The 16,184-nt window shown below is 37.4% G+C and overlaps 1 protein-coding gene across 1 annotated transcript; it reads right to left on the bottom strand.

Moving 5' to 3' along the window:
* Nucleotides 1-275: 275 nt before the first annotated feature.
* On the bottom strand, nucleotides 276-3,111 carry LOC145669856 (macro domain-containing protein PG1779-like). Its single transcript, XM_081738202.1, has 2 exons — nucleotides 2,896-3,111; nucleotides 276-521 (listed from the first exon to the last, which is right to left on the bottom strand). Exons 1-2 carry the CDS (start codon nucleotides 3,109-3,111, stop codon nucleotides 276-278), a joined length of 462 nt encoding a protein of 153 aa, XP_081594328.1.
* Between the last annotated feature and the right edge of the window lie 13,073 nt (nucleotides 3,112-16,184).

Below are 16,184 nucleotides of genomic sequence, written 5' to 3'. Positions count from 1 at the left end.
TTTTATCGCCCAATACTCGATTGTGTTAGTAAAATTATGTTGGAAATAAAATAGTGGATGGGGAAAAGAAAAAACGAAGGTCTCTAAATTCATATATATAAGTATTTCCGGTAATTCTTCTCAATTTTACATGGTCATGCATATATACGTTCTAATATTTTTTCTAGATGCGGTTTCAGAAAATGCGTGAATTGGTCGACATCTCAGTTTCCGTATCCACTTTTTAGAATACACTATATAGTGTGAAATGTATGAAGATTTCAGCTTAGTATTCTTTAATTCCAAGACGGTAGAAGGCGGCAGCATAATCTCTGTACCAAAACTTCCGTCACTACTAATTCTGCTGGAGGAGGAGGTAAATTCAATTCTGACACTGAATGTGCATCCTCATTTCTGTTCGAAGTAGTGAACGTTTCTGGGATCACTTCAGGTTCATGTTCTCTTTCTTCAATCCTCTCCTTACTCTTATTCTCAATACTCTTCGTCTGCAGTGGCGTATCATCACCAATTGTTTCATTACTCTATAGAGCAAAATTAGACTTACAATTGCAATAACGGTTTGCACAATATCTAAAAAGTAGCTCAATTCTAGCATTGAAAATTCAGTAGACGCACTACATTTTCTACAAAACCATATAAAATTGAAAATTCCATGTTCTCTTAGCAAATAAATAAGTAGAAGAGTGATGAGGATATTCCAAATGATAATAATTCCTGGTATAAAATATTCATTCTTATAGATGGGTATCTTAATGGGCGTCTGGTCAATTATCATTAAAGCTAATATATACATATGTCGGTTCAAAGAACTCCAAACATCATTAAGAAAATATGAAACATTAAAATTTTCATTCCGTTTATACGTAGATTGTAATAGCATCAGATCACTAGAGACAAGCTGGCTCGGAGGAAGGCCATTGTCGATACACGGAAAGTCGGATCTGACGAAAAGTTCTCTCTCCACAATTAATTTAGTATTGCATGGTATTCGAATTCTAAGGGCTCCGTATAATCTGGCTTCTTCTGGAACTCGAATAGTAGACACATTTTCTCTAGTCTTCAAAGTTAAAAATTCTGGCGGGTGTATTGAAACAAACATGCGATCCAATGTCTATTATCTATGCTTCTTTCGAATCATAGCATTATGGTCACAATTGTGTAATGTTTCCTTGACTGTACTTGCAACGAAAGCTGCGTGAGCACAATTTATTAAACGATATCGTATCACAGTGTGTGTAGGTATCCTACATAACTTTGATTGGCTATAATGACAAGCAAGGAGGCTTGTTCATATTGGTATAAGATTTTTTTTAAATCTTGAACTGCCATAACTAAAGGCTGGATATCCACGGTACAAGTTTGGTTATATACAGCAAACGGAAGTGGCTGCACATCATATAATTCAAACGAAGGCTGTATTTCAACGATCGGAATTTTTATTTCTAGTTAAATGTACGTGTCGGCGATTGAACAAGTCAAAACATTAATTCAATAATACATCTCCAATAATGACTTATCTATGGCTAACTTATATCGATTTTTCAAAATGATATTTCAAATTCAGACAAATGTACGTGCAACACTTTATAAGGAATTATATTAGGGTTCAGACTTGCATTTGTACACACCTGAATTGTCAGATCATATTTAAAAATTTGTAGAAACTGTACAAACTACGTTAAAATCGAATAAAGCTCTTGAATGAACGAAATGGCCTCTTTATGGACTCGATTCGCAAGCTTATTGAGGTGATCTCCCAGATCATGTTCTTGGTCCAATATTTTTGCCAAAAAGTTTCTAATTTTTTGAAAATTATCCTATATCTGATTTTAAAAACTTAAAAATTCTGAAGTTGTGTTCTGAATATATAGATTAGTTTCCAATAATTGAATTTGTAAACTCAATAATGTTTATTCCTAATAAAATTCCTTCTTATCTATCGAATTAATAGAAGAACTGTCAGCTACGTCACGACACCAATTCAATGCTTTCCCAATGTACCCTAGCAATGCACGTGGAGATCTTGTTGATAATAATTGAAATCGTGGATTTGGAGGCCTTAAAAATAATCGTTAATATGGATTTGCAGATCATGTAAGTCTTTCGCTGCTTTGTAGACATTTGGAGCTAGAGCGTCATTTTCGTTGCAATGCAGATATTCAAAAAGAGGAGAAACCTTAACATCATGTGGAAAGGAGAATGTTAAATTGAAAGATATCGGTAATGAATGTTGGTACAAAATAACATTTGGGAGTTTACGGAAAAATAAACAAGATGTTATTTGGAAATCGGTGTTATTAGACGTCACATGTTGGAAAGAGTAAGATAGGACAATGCAGCTTAAGACAAGATAGGTTATCTGAAACACAAATTAAACATAATGAGAAATCTCGAGCTTTCACATGTTCTGTTGATTGTTATCTCTGTAGGCCTAAGCATATATATATTAAATTGCCTTACTAATTTGAATGTTTCTTTTTTTTCTAGGTAAGTGGAATACCTATAAGAACATCTCAGTACTTCATCTAATCCTATTTTCTACGGCGAAGGTAGAACAATCATAGCTGAAACTATTTTGGGAGGATGGTTTAATACTTCCTCTGGACCTACATTTTAACAGAACAGTGGACACAGGATTTTTTATGGTGGTGGTAAAAGATTGTACTAACATACTGCAAATTAACATAGAAATAGCTCCCTGTTAGGCCACTAATAAACTAATCTCTAGGTTAAGTACGCTGTATATATTTTATGCTCTTGTAAAGGACGAAAATCTTATTTCTGAAAATATTCGTGCATCCCTTTCTCGTAAATAATCCGATTTTGTTTGTCGAATTGAACAAAAATTATTTTTTCAAAATAATCTAGGTACTCCTCGAGATACTCCCTTAGTACGTTCAAAGCAATTCTTGCAGCTTCCAATTTCAGGTAGTTAAATGCTCCTGTAGCTATTTTTGCAAAGGCAATGGTCATTATGTCATTGTCCATAGCCAGCTGTAGGGATTTCTCATAACACGTTCTTAGTCGCTTAGCATTTTTATAATCGGGGGCAGATACAAGTATAAAGTATTCTACAGGTAGGTTATATCCTGGGGTAATACGGCATTTCATGGTTTCAAGTGACAAATTTTCTTGCACTTCTGCTTCATTTCACTTAGCGCCAAAGACTGTATCATCAAGTTTACCTCCTCTTGGCTGCAACTAGGTGTTGGATGAATTTACAATCGCCTCTCATGCCAGTGGCGTAATAGACTCATAATACAAAGCCATTTTCCGGTTGATTCCCTCGTTAACGGGAAAATTTGGTTTTTCTACATCTGGCATTGACTTGGTATCTAGTCCGATCTTGTCCAAGGACGGAATTACGGGCATCAATTTCACATCTCGAATAACAATGAATCCGCTTCCCTCGCGCCTTCCCCTTCCTGATACTGCATCAAAAAGGAATTAGACTCGTCCACCTGCTGAAAATCCTTTTCCTGGACTCCTTCACCCAATATTATTGTGTCCTAATCCTCTAACTTTTGCAACTCCTTAGATATTCCCTTCTCAGGTGGATGATACTTCTTAAGCCGGTATATAGAAAAGGATTCTATTTTAATCTGCCCTCTAGTGTGCGAAACTTAACATAATAGCTGTTATCATATTTTTTGCACTCAATTTGACCAGGTCCAAAATACTTCCCCGTAAAAGCAGCACATTGTCCTCGTTTTCTAGACAGATCAAAAATCCAAACCGCTTCACCCTGCTTGAATTCTTGTATCCGCAGCCTTGTCATAAGACTGCTTGGACGTCAGGTGTTGGTTATACAAATTTTCCTGGGCTTTTTCGCGAATATACTTTAGTCGTTCCAATCTGTGCTGGTTTTCTGAAAATTGACATTCCGTACACAACATAGCGGTATACAACAACCGAGGAGAAAAAGCGTGGGGGAATTGGAAAGGAGAATATTGCATGAAGAAATTGAACGTTACGTTATAGGCAAAGGTCACTTCTGGTAAAAGCCCAATCAAACGTTATTGGTTAGTTTAGTCTAAGGCGGTCTTCAATTGCTTATCCATATTTCTCACTGCTATTTCTACGCTCCCAATAGAAAAATGCCCTTGAACGTCAGCGAAATGTATTTGAGTCCCCAGTATTTTACATAACTCCTTAAATACTTGGCTGGTAAATGCAACATCTCTATCGCAACAAATTTGAGTGTGTTTCCCATACTTCAATATGACGTTGTCATATATGAAAGCACTAAGAGAAGCTGCAGAAGCATCTGGCAGAGAACCAGTAATACAAAACCGAGTTCCTTCATCTATGACTATGATTAGAAATTTGTAGCGTAAGATAAAACTACTAGGGTAAGTCCCAGCGAGATCCACATAAATTCTAAAGAAAGGAGGGACGCTAGGATGTGCCTGAAGACTACCGAACTGTTTTCTACTCCTCTTTTTAACAACTGACAAGTCACACAAGATTGGCACTTATCATTCACAATTTTTTTCATGTTAGGGAAATAGACAGACTTTACTAAGAGATCGTATGTTTTGGAAAATCCACCATGCCACGCACCCAGTTACCCGTAATGCAGTTTCTCAAATATAATGTCTCAATTTCGATGGCACTGCTAATAAATAAACCTTACCAAACGGTATCTTAATCACTTTGTATGTTACATTATTGTACAAAACAATATATGATGCCTGTCTTTCATAAGCTGGACCCTTTTCTGCTCGATCCTCCAAGTGATCAATAATTTTCTTCAATACCACATCTCGCTGTTCTTTTGCGATATAATATAGATCCATGTCTTCGATTAGGAAAATTCTCGTGTGAGAGGCACTCTCTTCTTCATCTTCCTTGTCGCGACTATGTTTAACAAAAGGACCCAGTCAGCCTCTATGTTGTCGGTACCTTTAACGTTGGCGATGGTAAAATCGTATGTATCAATCTTAGACATCCAGCGTGCTAACTTCCCTGTCAGGTTCTTACTGTGGCGAAGGAACGTAATGGCTTTGAAGTCTGTATGGAGATAGACATGTCGACCCACAACGAAATATCTGAAAGATCTCAGAGCATACTACAGAACCAAGAGTTCCAAGTAGTACACAGACAAATTCCTCCTTGAAGATCCAACTGCTCGTCTGACATATGCGATCGGCACTAATTCAGCTTCAGGATCGTCTGAAATAGGTTGCTTTGCTACAGCTGCGAGACCCTTCTTGCACGCATGAGTGTAAATGTGTAGATCCTTCTCTAGTTTGTATGCCATCAAGGTTGCGGTTTCCAAAATTGCTTTCTTCAGAGCTTCAAAAGATTGTTGTGGCTGGGTTCCCCACTTAAAATCTTGATCTTACCGAAGCAGAAATTGAAGGGGATGAGGGATTTCCGAAAAATTGTTAACATACCGTCGCAAAAAGGAGCATACTCCTAAACATCTTTTTAAATTATTCTTCGTGAGTGGACGTTGGAAATTCTGAATCGTGGCTAACATTCGATCCGACACTTGCATTCCAAATTTTGCAAACATGTCCCAACACTATCAAAGGCTGCACCTAGGGCTCCTCCGCTAGGCGTATCCAATCAGCCAACCATATATTGGGTCGGATGAACTGATCCGATTAGTCAATGTCAGGACAAATTGTCACAAATTGAAACTTTGATTGAAATTTAGACGCAGCTTGCCTAGAAAGTAAGGTTGACCTGATTATTCAGCCTCTAACGCCACTGGCACGTACTCGGGAGGCTTCTTCAGTGACCAATTTCACTATCCGTTCTACTGCCACCGTGTGGCACGGATGAACGTTGAAGGACCATTCTGGCACAGTGTTGTCAGGTAGTGAAAGTTTGACCATGAGCTGTTTGTTTGGTACCATGCAGAGAACTTACTGGTAGTGCAGTTATTGAAACATCACTGCTTTCCCAAACGGTCATTGCAGTGTAATCGTTTGCCTCAAAATTCAGTCTGGGAATGATGTTATATCTAATGAAGTTATGGAGGTTCTCTGGTTCGTGTTCTCGACCACTAAGAATCTTATGTAATGCATCTTGTCGGACAGCAAGTCGACCATCAGTCATCATGGTTAGAAGAAATTTTCTGTGAGTGCAAAGAATGCATTCGTCTGAATGGATGAACGGATTACAGCCTGGTATTTCCTTGGTAAGTATCTAGACCTATAAATGGTCTCAAAGACGTGAGAGGGCCATCAGCAATGGAAGACTATGTTCTGATACAGTATTGCATAAGCACACAGACTCCTAAGTATGAATATTGCAATTTCCATTAATTTCTTGGTATGTTTTCTGTTGCAATATAACATGTTAAAATTCTGTTTGCGCTAGTCAACCAGCTAGCTTGGTTTAGTTTGCCAGGGAACATAGAAACAACCTCTTCCGAGCATGCTCCGGAGCCAATGGCTTGAGATATCTGGAACAAGCATCTCAGGTCTTTTCGGAGTTTTCTGTGCTCTTCTGGACTATGATGAGATAAGTGACATTTTATTGGTTTGAATAGCCACACTGAAAGCTTTTGACAGTTAGATAGTTTTGGAACTATGGGAGCTGTGTAAGAATAGGGGCTTGAATAAGCGCCGTGAATATGCGTGAAGAGAGCTCGGAACAGAAGCTCATTAAAATACAAGAGACAAATAGCCCATTGCATAGGCTTTCCTCTTAGTTCCTCTAATTTTCGAAGAACAACTCTATTCCAACCAGTGTTAGTGTATGTTCCATCACACCCAAGAACCTCAACTTTATCAAAGCCAACTCTGAGTTGGTTCATGATGTATTCGAAAATAGCTGTGGTCTCGTCATGTGCAGAGCCAGAGAATGGTGTCACGTGACCAACGTATTGAGAGTTAGGTTCAGCCGCAAGTGATAAATGCTCTTCTCTAACGATGCCTGTGTGTATTTTAGTGTCTTCCCTTCGATCATCAAAGTATAGGCTTTTAATGGGATCATCATTTCTAGAACTTTCTTTTAAATTCCGAGCAAGTTTAAGTTTCACAATCTTTATTTTGTTCCTGTCTACAGTTAAAGCAGATGTTATGTCGCTAGATTTTTGAGAAGTTATGATTCCAGCCTTTGAAGCACAATTGTTATATGTGCCACAGCTCTCTCGATTACATTGTATCTCTGAGCAATCATAACACTTTAAGTCAAATCTATGAAAATCGTTCCGAAAGTAATGCCTCCTCTTTTATGGAAACTAATGGAGATACATAACTAACAACAGCACAACTAAACAGAGCAATATTTCAGCTACAGACTCACTTTTCCACATAATTCCCACCATTTGTTATGCACTTTTGCCAACGATGAACCAGAGCCTGTATGTCACGCTTGTAAAAATCAGCATTCCATGGACTGTCTTTTGAATTCCGGCTCGTAGTGATAACACCACGTATCATCTCCAGTGACGATGCTATCCAAAAAATTGTCACGTTCATCTTCATATTGGTCCAGCAGGTCCCGAAGGAAAAGGCAAGAGCGAAAAAAGCTGTAGAAACGCTTAATTGTACTAAATTTACCCTCTTTTCCGGCCCCAGAGAAGCCACCCTATCCCTCCCAAGCGCATATAACTGGCATTTTGAGACTAGAAAGTCAGTTTCATAGAATCTGACATGTATAAACCCAAAAATATACGACCCACCCTAGTAAGGCACCAAATATATAAACTCTTTCATTTTTCGTTTCATATCATTATGCTTTTACATCACCTGTGCACTGCTTGGAAATCACCTATGCGCTACCCGTAAATCATCTGGGTACGAGGTGTAGAATCACTTATGTTTTATGTGTAAATCTTCTCTGTCCTATATGTAAATCAGATGTGTCCTACATGTAAATCACCTGTGCATTACATATAAATCGAATACGTGCTACGTGTAAATCAACTCTATGGTAGGTGTAAATCACTTGTACAGGACGTGTTCATTGCACATGCACTGCGCACGTGAAGATGTTGAATAGAACCTGTGACACTTATCTGCATCACATGTACAGGCGTGAATTTATACAGATTATACACATGTTGCATCCGTGCAATTGAATATGTACTATACAGGTATTATCTGTAAGGAAAATAAATGTACACCTATTTATCGAGTCTTGCATTCCTGCGCTCCATCCGTGGAGAGTATGAGAATTAAATGAAGCAAATGTTTACTGAGGGGCAAAAAGAAAAGTTTAATCTGAATAAGACATTGCAGAGGAGCACAAGCTGTGAATACAAATAGTGCATGGTGTAAATAAAGAATGACACCGAAAGAGAGAGCCAAAAACAGCTGTTAAACTTAGAAAAAAGAGTAAAAATTGTCGAAGTGGGGACATAAAACTCAAATACAACAAATACGCCGACAACTAAACGTTCACCACGCCAAGATCTTGGTGTAGTGGTTAAGGTGCTGGCTTACAAATGAAAACAAGGCGAGTTCGAATCCCAGTCAAGGACGTTTTTTAAAAAAAATGTTAATAATACATACAGCTCATGAGAGATGGTAAAAGAGGTCGTATTTAGTCTTTCGTAGCAATTATTGTTGGTAATGTTTAGTACTGATAATACTTTTTGTCTTTGTGTATTGCTTTTATTCTCTTCTTAATTTTGAAAGAGAAGAGTATCCGAACAAATGCCACCAAAATTCCTCATATTTTGAATGTAATCGCCATTTGCAATTAGTAAAGAATAAAAATTGAAAGTTCCGATGTAGCTGCAAAAAGTAAAAAGAAAAACATGGAAGTGAAGTGTTCGAATCCATACTCATGGTTATTAAAAATACAATTTATACATGCTTTACACCTCCCGACCACGTTTCTACGTTAGCAATTAAGAGGTTTGTGTTTAGGTGAGGCTGGTCAATACGTTTTGCAAAGGGCCCCGGTTTAGCTCTGACGCACCACAGGTGCGAGCAGGGAGCAAAACACCTTTCTCTCTCCCTCTGTGTGTCTACTTATCTATCTGTATATATATAACGCTATTTGTGAATGCCATAACCACCCTAATTTTCAGCAGAGTGAGACGAAACTTGGCACAAACATTAATTGTTGAAGTATCTTGATGAGTTCGTTAAGCAGAATAATCAGATGAAAATGTTCAAAATGGCGGCCCTTCGAACTCTTAAAAACTTCCAAGGGAACCAAATTTCGCCCATAAATAGGTATTCAGGAAGTTTGAATAACTTTTCCTCTTCTACTGAGATATTTGTGTGCAGGGACTTATTGAAATATTGGACCCGATTAATCGCATAAAAAAGGTTCACGCTCTATCGCTACGGTCAGTTTTTTTTTTTGCAGGAGGGAGTTATTTTCGTATCGGAACAAGATAATTGTTAGTGATGATATGAAATTACACATTGAATGTGAAGTAACTTGTGAAACGTGTTATTTGAAAGAATAATATAATAAATGTGCTTTCCCCTAACACAGAGAACTGTAAATCATGTATTTCGAGTTCGGGAGCGTGGATGACGAGGAGTGTTATTTGATTTGCTTTTTAGTAACACATTGCATTGCAAATAAAGGTAGGCAACATTAGTGGTAAGTAAAATATTATTGTTATTATTATAATTATTATTATTATTATTATTATTATTATTATTATTATTATTATTATTATTAGTATTAATAGGTGTTGTTGGTGGCAAAGCAATATCTTCCTCCATACTTCTTCAAACGTAATGATTGTAACGCCATATCTCCCTTACAAACAAAATATTAGCAATTTATATCGAGAGAACGGGAAATTGTAGAGTGATGGGAGCAACGTTGGACAATATGCACTCATAGTAATCAGAGTAATAAGGGATTTCAATGCAAAATGAACGAGGAGTCATTGTCATGGGTAGTCATGGAGCCACGGCGGAGCCCACTTTTGGCAAAATGACGATAACTTATATCGAGAGAACAGTAGGTGATAATGAGATGGGACCAACGTTGGACACTGTGGACCCATTAGGCGCATCGAAAAAAACTAGTATGACGGAGGAGGGCGCCAGCCAGCCTTACTTATTTCCACATAATAATATAAAATTATATTGTCCAAATACACACACGAGTTAGCTAGTAATATTTGACATTATTATTATTATTATTATTATTATTATTATTATTATTATTATTATTATTATTATTATTATTATCGACAGCGTCTTTTCATTACGTGCGCATGTTTGACATGAAGCCAAAGAGAAGATCCATCATAAGAATAAGAATAGTCAGTTACTTTAACTGTGAACGACATCGAAAAATACGAAAAGAGTGATTAGCTGTAGCGAAAAGAAACATTACTTTCTCTCAAATGGACAAAAAAAACAAGCCGAGATAGATTCGAACTCGCATGGACGGCTTGAAAACTCAGTGCTTTGTAACTTAACGTGTTTCAGTAACTTACTTATTGCTAATTTTACTTGCTTCACTCGTTTAACTTGCTTTTTCTAATAACTTATAGCGACAGAGACACGAACACAGAAACATAATTAACAGTTAAAAATCATAGATGCTCTCCCGCCGGGAATCGAACCCGGGACACTAGACACCAAAGTCGCACGTGCTAGCCGCTAGACCAGAGGGGAGGGCACTGCTCACCTTCTGTGTCGTTAGGGATTAGGACCACTGTATTGCCAGCTATTACTTCTGTTGGTTGTATACTATGATCACATGTTTCTTCTTTGCTGGAAGAGTTAAACCTACATTCTATGTAATACATGAGGTGTTTAGACCTACATGCTCTTCATTTAATGTATTAAAAGGGTCATGCTGGGAATAGGAAAAAGAACATTCCTTGGACAAAACGGAAGCTATTGGCATCAGAAATATTTATCTACGAGGCATACGCAGTAGTATATTTCAAAATAGTTAATGTTTAGTTCAGTAAACGAAGAAAGGGGCATAAAAAAGCAAATATGTCGCGTCAACGAGATCGACCAGTGTTGACAGAGGCGGAAACAGATGTGTAGTAATACAACAACTTGGTTAAATTGATAATTGGTTCTTTTTTTCTGTAATAGATCGTATCACAACTTTACGGGAGAGCAGAGAAAGACTTACTGACGCTGTCAATATAGTAAGCTTTAGTTACACGATCATATAGACAAAAATGGATGTAACTGTGAGTACTACAACTTTGATTTAACGAAAGGCGTTTAGATATTCAGTGGTTTGCAGGATTGTGTAAGACACAAAAACATAAGATACAATACAATTCTTCATACCTCAGCTTCCAGTAACTAGATACATGCAATTTCTGGTTAGATACTGAAACTGCTGTCGGATTTTAATACATGACGTATTGCAGGGTATAAAATGCTTTGCATTACTTGTTAGTTTGTAGACAGCTACTAGCTTAATGTTCTGAAAGGTTGTGCATAAACTGCGGATAGCCAATTCCGGAATTATTACTTTCCGCACTCCGGAAGGTAAAACCGGACAAATTCCGGAATTCGGAAGTTTCCCATTTTCGAATAAATCCGGAATTCGAAAAAATCCGGAATTTAGAAATTTCTGATTTCGTTAACATTCCGGAATTCGGAACAATCCGGATTTTTTCGAAATCCGGAGTTTTTCTCAATTCCGGAATTTTCTAAAATCCAGATTCTTCCCGAGTTCCGAAATTTCTCTGAATTAGGGAGTTTAACTAAATTCCATAATTTTCCGAAATCCGGAAAGTGAAAGTTCCGCTTCCAAAAAATGAATTTGTTTTGGTTAATATGAATCGTGGCGAAAATAAGTCTGAGCAGGTAATGGCGACTGCTTTGAAAGAAATGCGGTGTATGAGAATTCAATCTGTCATATTTGTAGTTTCGTGTGGAGAAAAAACAATCTTGTGAACCAGCGGTTTAAGAACAACTCAAGTTATTAATGTAAACTTTTCCGACTTCATAAAAGAAATACGAAAGACATTATGAATCGAAGAAATATAACATACAAGTTTGCAAGCGGAGACAAACAAACCTAACGTAACCAGACTAAAAACGAATCTTTTACCGCGTAGCGATCGCGGTTCAGTGGTCAATGTGCTTGTGCGAATGCACTTTTTTTTTACTTTACGATTTTTGATGGCGATTGATCGGCGATAACATACGTTTTATTATATTCAGATATTTGAATACTCGGATGTTTCAATACTTGCACTATCAAATCTTCAGGAATAATAATAGTAATAATAATAAACTAATAATAATAATTATTATCTTGTAGAAGATTAAAAGCTAGGAGCTAATTATCGCTCAGGTCATACCATTACAAGCAGAAACGTGACATTTGGAAAGAATATGTAGGTTTGGTTTAATGTTGCTTACGAGAAGAGGAGTTTCTCATCTCGTTTCTAAAACAAATAAAATAACATGAGAATTAACATTTTACATTCGAGACGGGTCAAGGCTAACTCAAAATTTTCGTCTCTTTTTGGAGATGAGAATCGAGACGACACGAAAAGTATGGTAAACATTTCCTGTCTTGTCTCGATTCTCAAAATAGTGTATTTCCATCCTTTAAGTAACAATTGCTCTGTAGACTGAATCACATAGGCTATTTCGTTACATTATATTTCAGAGCTCATTGAATTATGCTCTATGTAGGTATTTTGTAGTAAAGCTTTTATATTTACCTCTCCATATCCTAAAAATTAGTTTATTATATGCCTCACTGTTGCGTGATATTCAGTTATATATATTACAGTTATTTTCCTTAAAACATACAGTAGAATACTTTCTACATGAAACTTCAACGGAACGTTGTAGTTTAAATTGTTGGTAGTTGCAGAGGTGTCTTGAAGGGACGGAACCCTTTCCCCAAAATCTCTACTTTTAAGTAAGTTTTGCCAAATTTCAGGGCAAGTTTAAAACTTTTATTATTATTATTATTATTATTATTATTATTATTATTATTATTATTATTATTATTATTATTATTATTATTATTATTATTATTATTATTATTATACGATTTGTATCTGAATAGTAAAAGCCAATTGACTGTCGATCTCGGTCGTCGAGAAGTCTTCAGGAGGGAAGGACATCGGTCACGTTCTGTGCTTGAGTTCCGAAGGGGCAAGTATTGAAGCTCGAGCCAAAAATTGTTCAAAGTCTTACGTGTTGCCACGAGACGAGATGAGACGAGACGAGACTTCAGCAAAGCATGTCTCGTCTCAAAAAAAATGAGCTCTTCCCGTCTAATGTCTCGTCTCAAAAAAATGAGCTCGTCCCGTCTCGTGTCTTGTCTCGAGAGGTTCTGTTCCGTCTCGTCTCGTCTCGTTTGTCTCGTTTTGTCTCGTCTTGTCTCGTAAAAAATATAGCAGCATACCATGGGAACGAAAGTAAAATGTAGCAGGTTGCACCATGCTAATCAAGATACAACGAAGTTACAAGTATTACCCAGAACACACAAGACAAGAAATGTCACGGTAGCTACACTCTGAAGCCTTCACCTCTGGTGTATGTGGTAGTCGGTTCGATCTCGGTTAGTGCTATGTGCGCTTTGTGGTGGAAAAACAGTGAATGTGTGTGGGGACCGCGGTGGCTTAGTAGTAGAGCATTCACCTCTGGTGCTTGGGGTCTCGGGTTCGATCCCAGCCCCGCGAAGTGAACTTTGTGGTGGACAAACACCGATTGCGTGGGTTTTCTGGGGGTTTTCCCGTTTCCTCCCACTTTCTTCATTCCACCATTTCATTCATTACTCATCATCACTGTCTCCTTTAGCCTAACCGTGGGACGGAAAACTCATTTAATTTCATTTCATTTTTCGAATGTGTGTGTTTTCTCGAAGTTGTCTAGTATCCTACTACTTTCTTCATTCCACTAATTTCCCCATCATCATCCATTCGGCCACAGTTGCCTAACGGTCTTAAAAATAAATTCAAATAAGCTCACAAGGCAAGGACAAATAGTTTACAAGATAATAAATCTCTGCTGTTAGTTGTCTGAGGCTTCTCGACCCTGGCTTTTTTTTCATTCTGAAACATTGAAATTTGTTTCACGAGTTTTAATACACGAATATACAGTAAATTGCTCATAGGTACGTCGAAGATGAAGCTACTAATGTCTAATAATGTTTACACGACAAGCAAAGTTCGATGTAAAGGTTTCACCATCCCCGACACTACCGTATACTATCAACCCACTTGCTTTATAGTGTCTGTATATATATGAGAGAGAGAGATGGAAAGATATATAGATAAATAGAGAGATAGATATGTGTGTAAACTTTGATTTCATATATTCCAGCCTTTAGGTTTCACAGTGTTAACCCATAGCAATCAAAAATTACTTTCCATTTTAGCATGTTTAGATTTGTTGCAATTATTATTATTATTATTATTATTATTATTATTATTATTATTATTATTATTACAAAAAAGCTCGAAACCAAATAATTTTATTGAGTAATAGAAAGTATTTGATTGAAATTTTATGTTACTGCACAGTAAGCTCTACTTAAAGTGTCATAGTAATGGGAGCTGAACGACACATCGGACGAAAGAATGCTTGCGGCCAGTCTTCACCTCCATGGTTCAAATCTTTTCCCATAACCGCGGGGTGTGTGATACTATGTGGTGGTTGCCCCGTTTGTGTAACGCACTCATGACAGTACACCCAGATTAGCTAGTGGTCTAAAAAAAAGTTGATTTTTGGGTGGCCATTTTGGATTAAAGTTTCTTATATTGTCGTGATCTATTCGCAATCATACAACGTACATCTTCATACCAAGCCGAGCGGTCTGCGGCGATAGACCATCGGCTTGAAGCACCCGAGTTAGTCCCGGAAGGGTCATCTGTATGGATTTTAACAGCATTTGTTTTTTCGGATTGTGTCAGGGGGGCAAATCGTACCGAATAAAAGGATTTTAGTCTGAAAAAATTGGAGAGAATATCCTCCCCAGGATACTTTCATGGGAGTAAGGAATAAGTAAAAATATAGGATATAAAAATACATTTTATAGCAGGTTTAAAAATATGGTTTGGGTATCCTATTTCTTTTCTGCTAATTATGTTCTTCAATGTTCGAATTCTCATTCTCATGATATTTTCTGATCATTCTCATGATATTTTCTTCTTTCAACGGAGTTCCATGAATATTATACCAAATGTTCTTTACATTTATCAAGTTCGAAAGATTTTATGCGCCTGAAAGATACCATTTTTGAAGATAATTCAGGTTCTAATGCATATTATTCACTAGGAAAGAGAAGTATTCCCCTCCTCTCAACATGCAAGCAGAGGGCAATTTCGCACTCTGGTCAGATCAAACATTTCCGCGTAACAAAAGGAAGGCCCCCTGTACATCCTCTTCAACTCCAGTGGTATTGTTAGTACCATAAATTTGCTAAAAGCAAACAATTTCAAGGGTTCGTCTACAATATTTTTGCTTTCTTTGTCCTTCGCCCGGCTTCCAAACAAAGAGGTGAATTTTACAACATGACTGCTGTATAATAAGCGAACGATTGGTAAAATGGTAAAAGTGTGTTTTTATGTGTATGTGTGAGAGAGAGAGAGAGAGAAGACAAAATTTTAGTTGCAAGATGACATATTTCAATTGCCGTATTCGGTTCATATAGCAAAAAGAATACCGCCACCAGAGAATAAAGACAAGTGTAGTCTGTTCTGTTCTCTTCCGCCATCTCAGCCAGAACTTTCAACTACAGCCTGTAATTAATGTAGACCTTACCCAGTTTTCAAATTGAATAGATGGTGGTGGTAGTTCGGTTTCTTGACCTTGTAAAAATCTTCCCGGTCTTTGATTTTGTTTGGCATCATTCCAGCCAGAAATGAAAAAAATGAGAATTCCTCAGTTTACGGCAAGAGGAATTGGGGACAAGATATTAAGGATGATATCCTTGGAGGCTCATGTATCACGATTGTTTCATTTAATAGACAAAGGACACTTTTCTATAAAGGCTTTTCAACATGTTTTCTCACAAATTGGATTTTCCTTTTGCAATCTATATGACCACTGGCAATTTCAATCTTGGCCATTCCAGCCAACGTTCTCATTTTCGAGACGGGACAAGTAGTCTGTCTCGTCTCATGTCTCGTCTCGTGGCAACACTAAAAGTTATAGGCTTCAGCCAAACATGTTCAAAACAGCTGGGACCCGGTTTAGGCTTCTCAACGGCTCGAGTAGCTCAGCTTACAGCTCATTCACTATCGAACCGTACCGAGAAGTGAGCCGAGCCAACAGCTCACCCAACCAAGCCGATTTGAG

This window comes from Thermobia domestica, chromosome 14 (genome assembly GCF_964235325.1).
Source record: "Thermobia domestica chromosome 14, izTheDome1.hap1.1, whole genome shotgun sequence".
NCBI classification, from domain to species: Eukaryota; Metazoa; Arthropoda; class Insecta; order Zygentoma; family Lepismatidae; genus Thermobia; species Thermobia domestica.
Note: the sequence above shows the minus strand (reverse complement) of the source record. Positions and strands in the feature narration are given on the sequence as shown.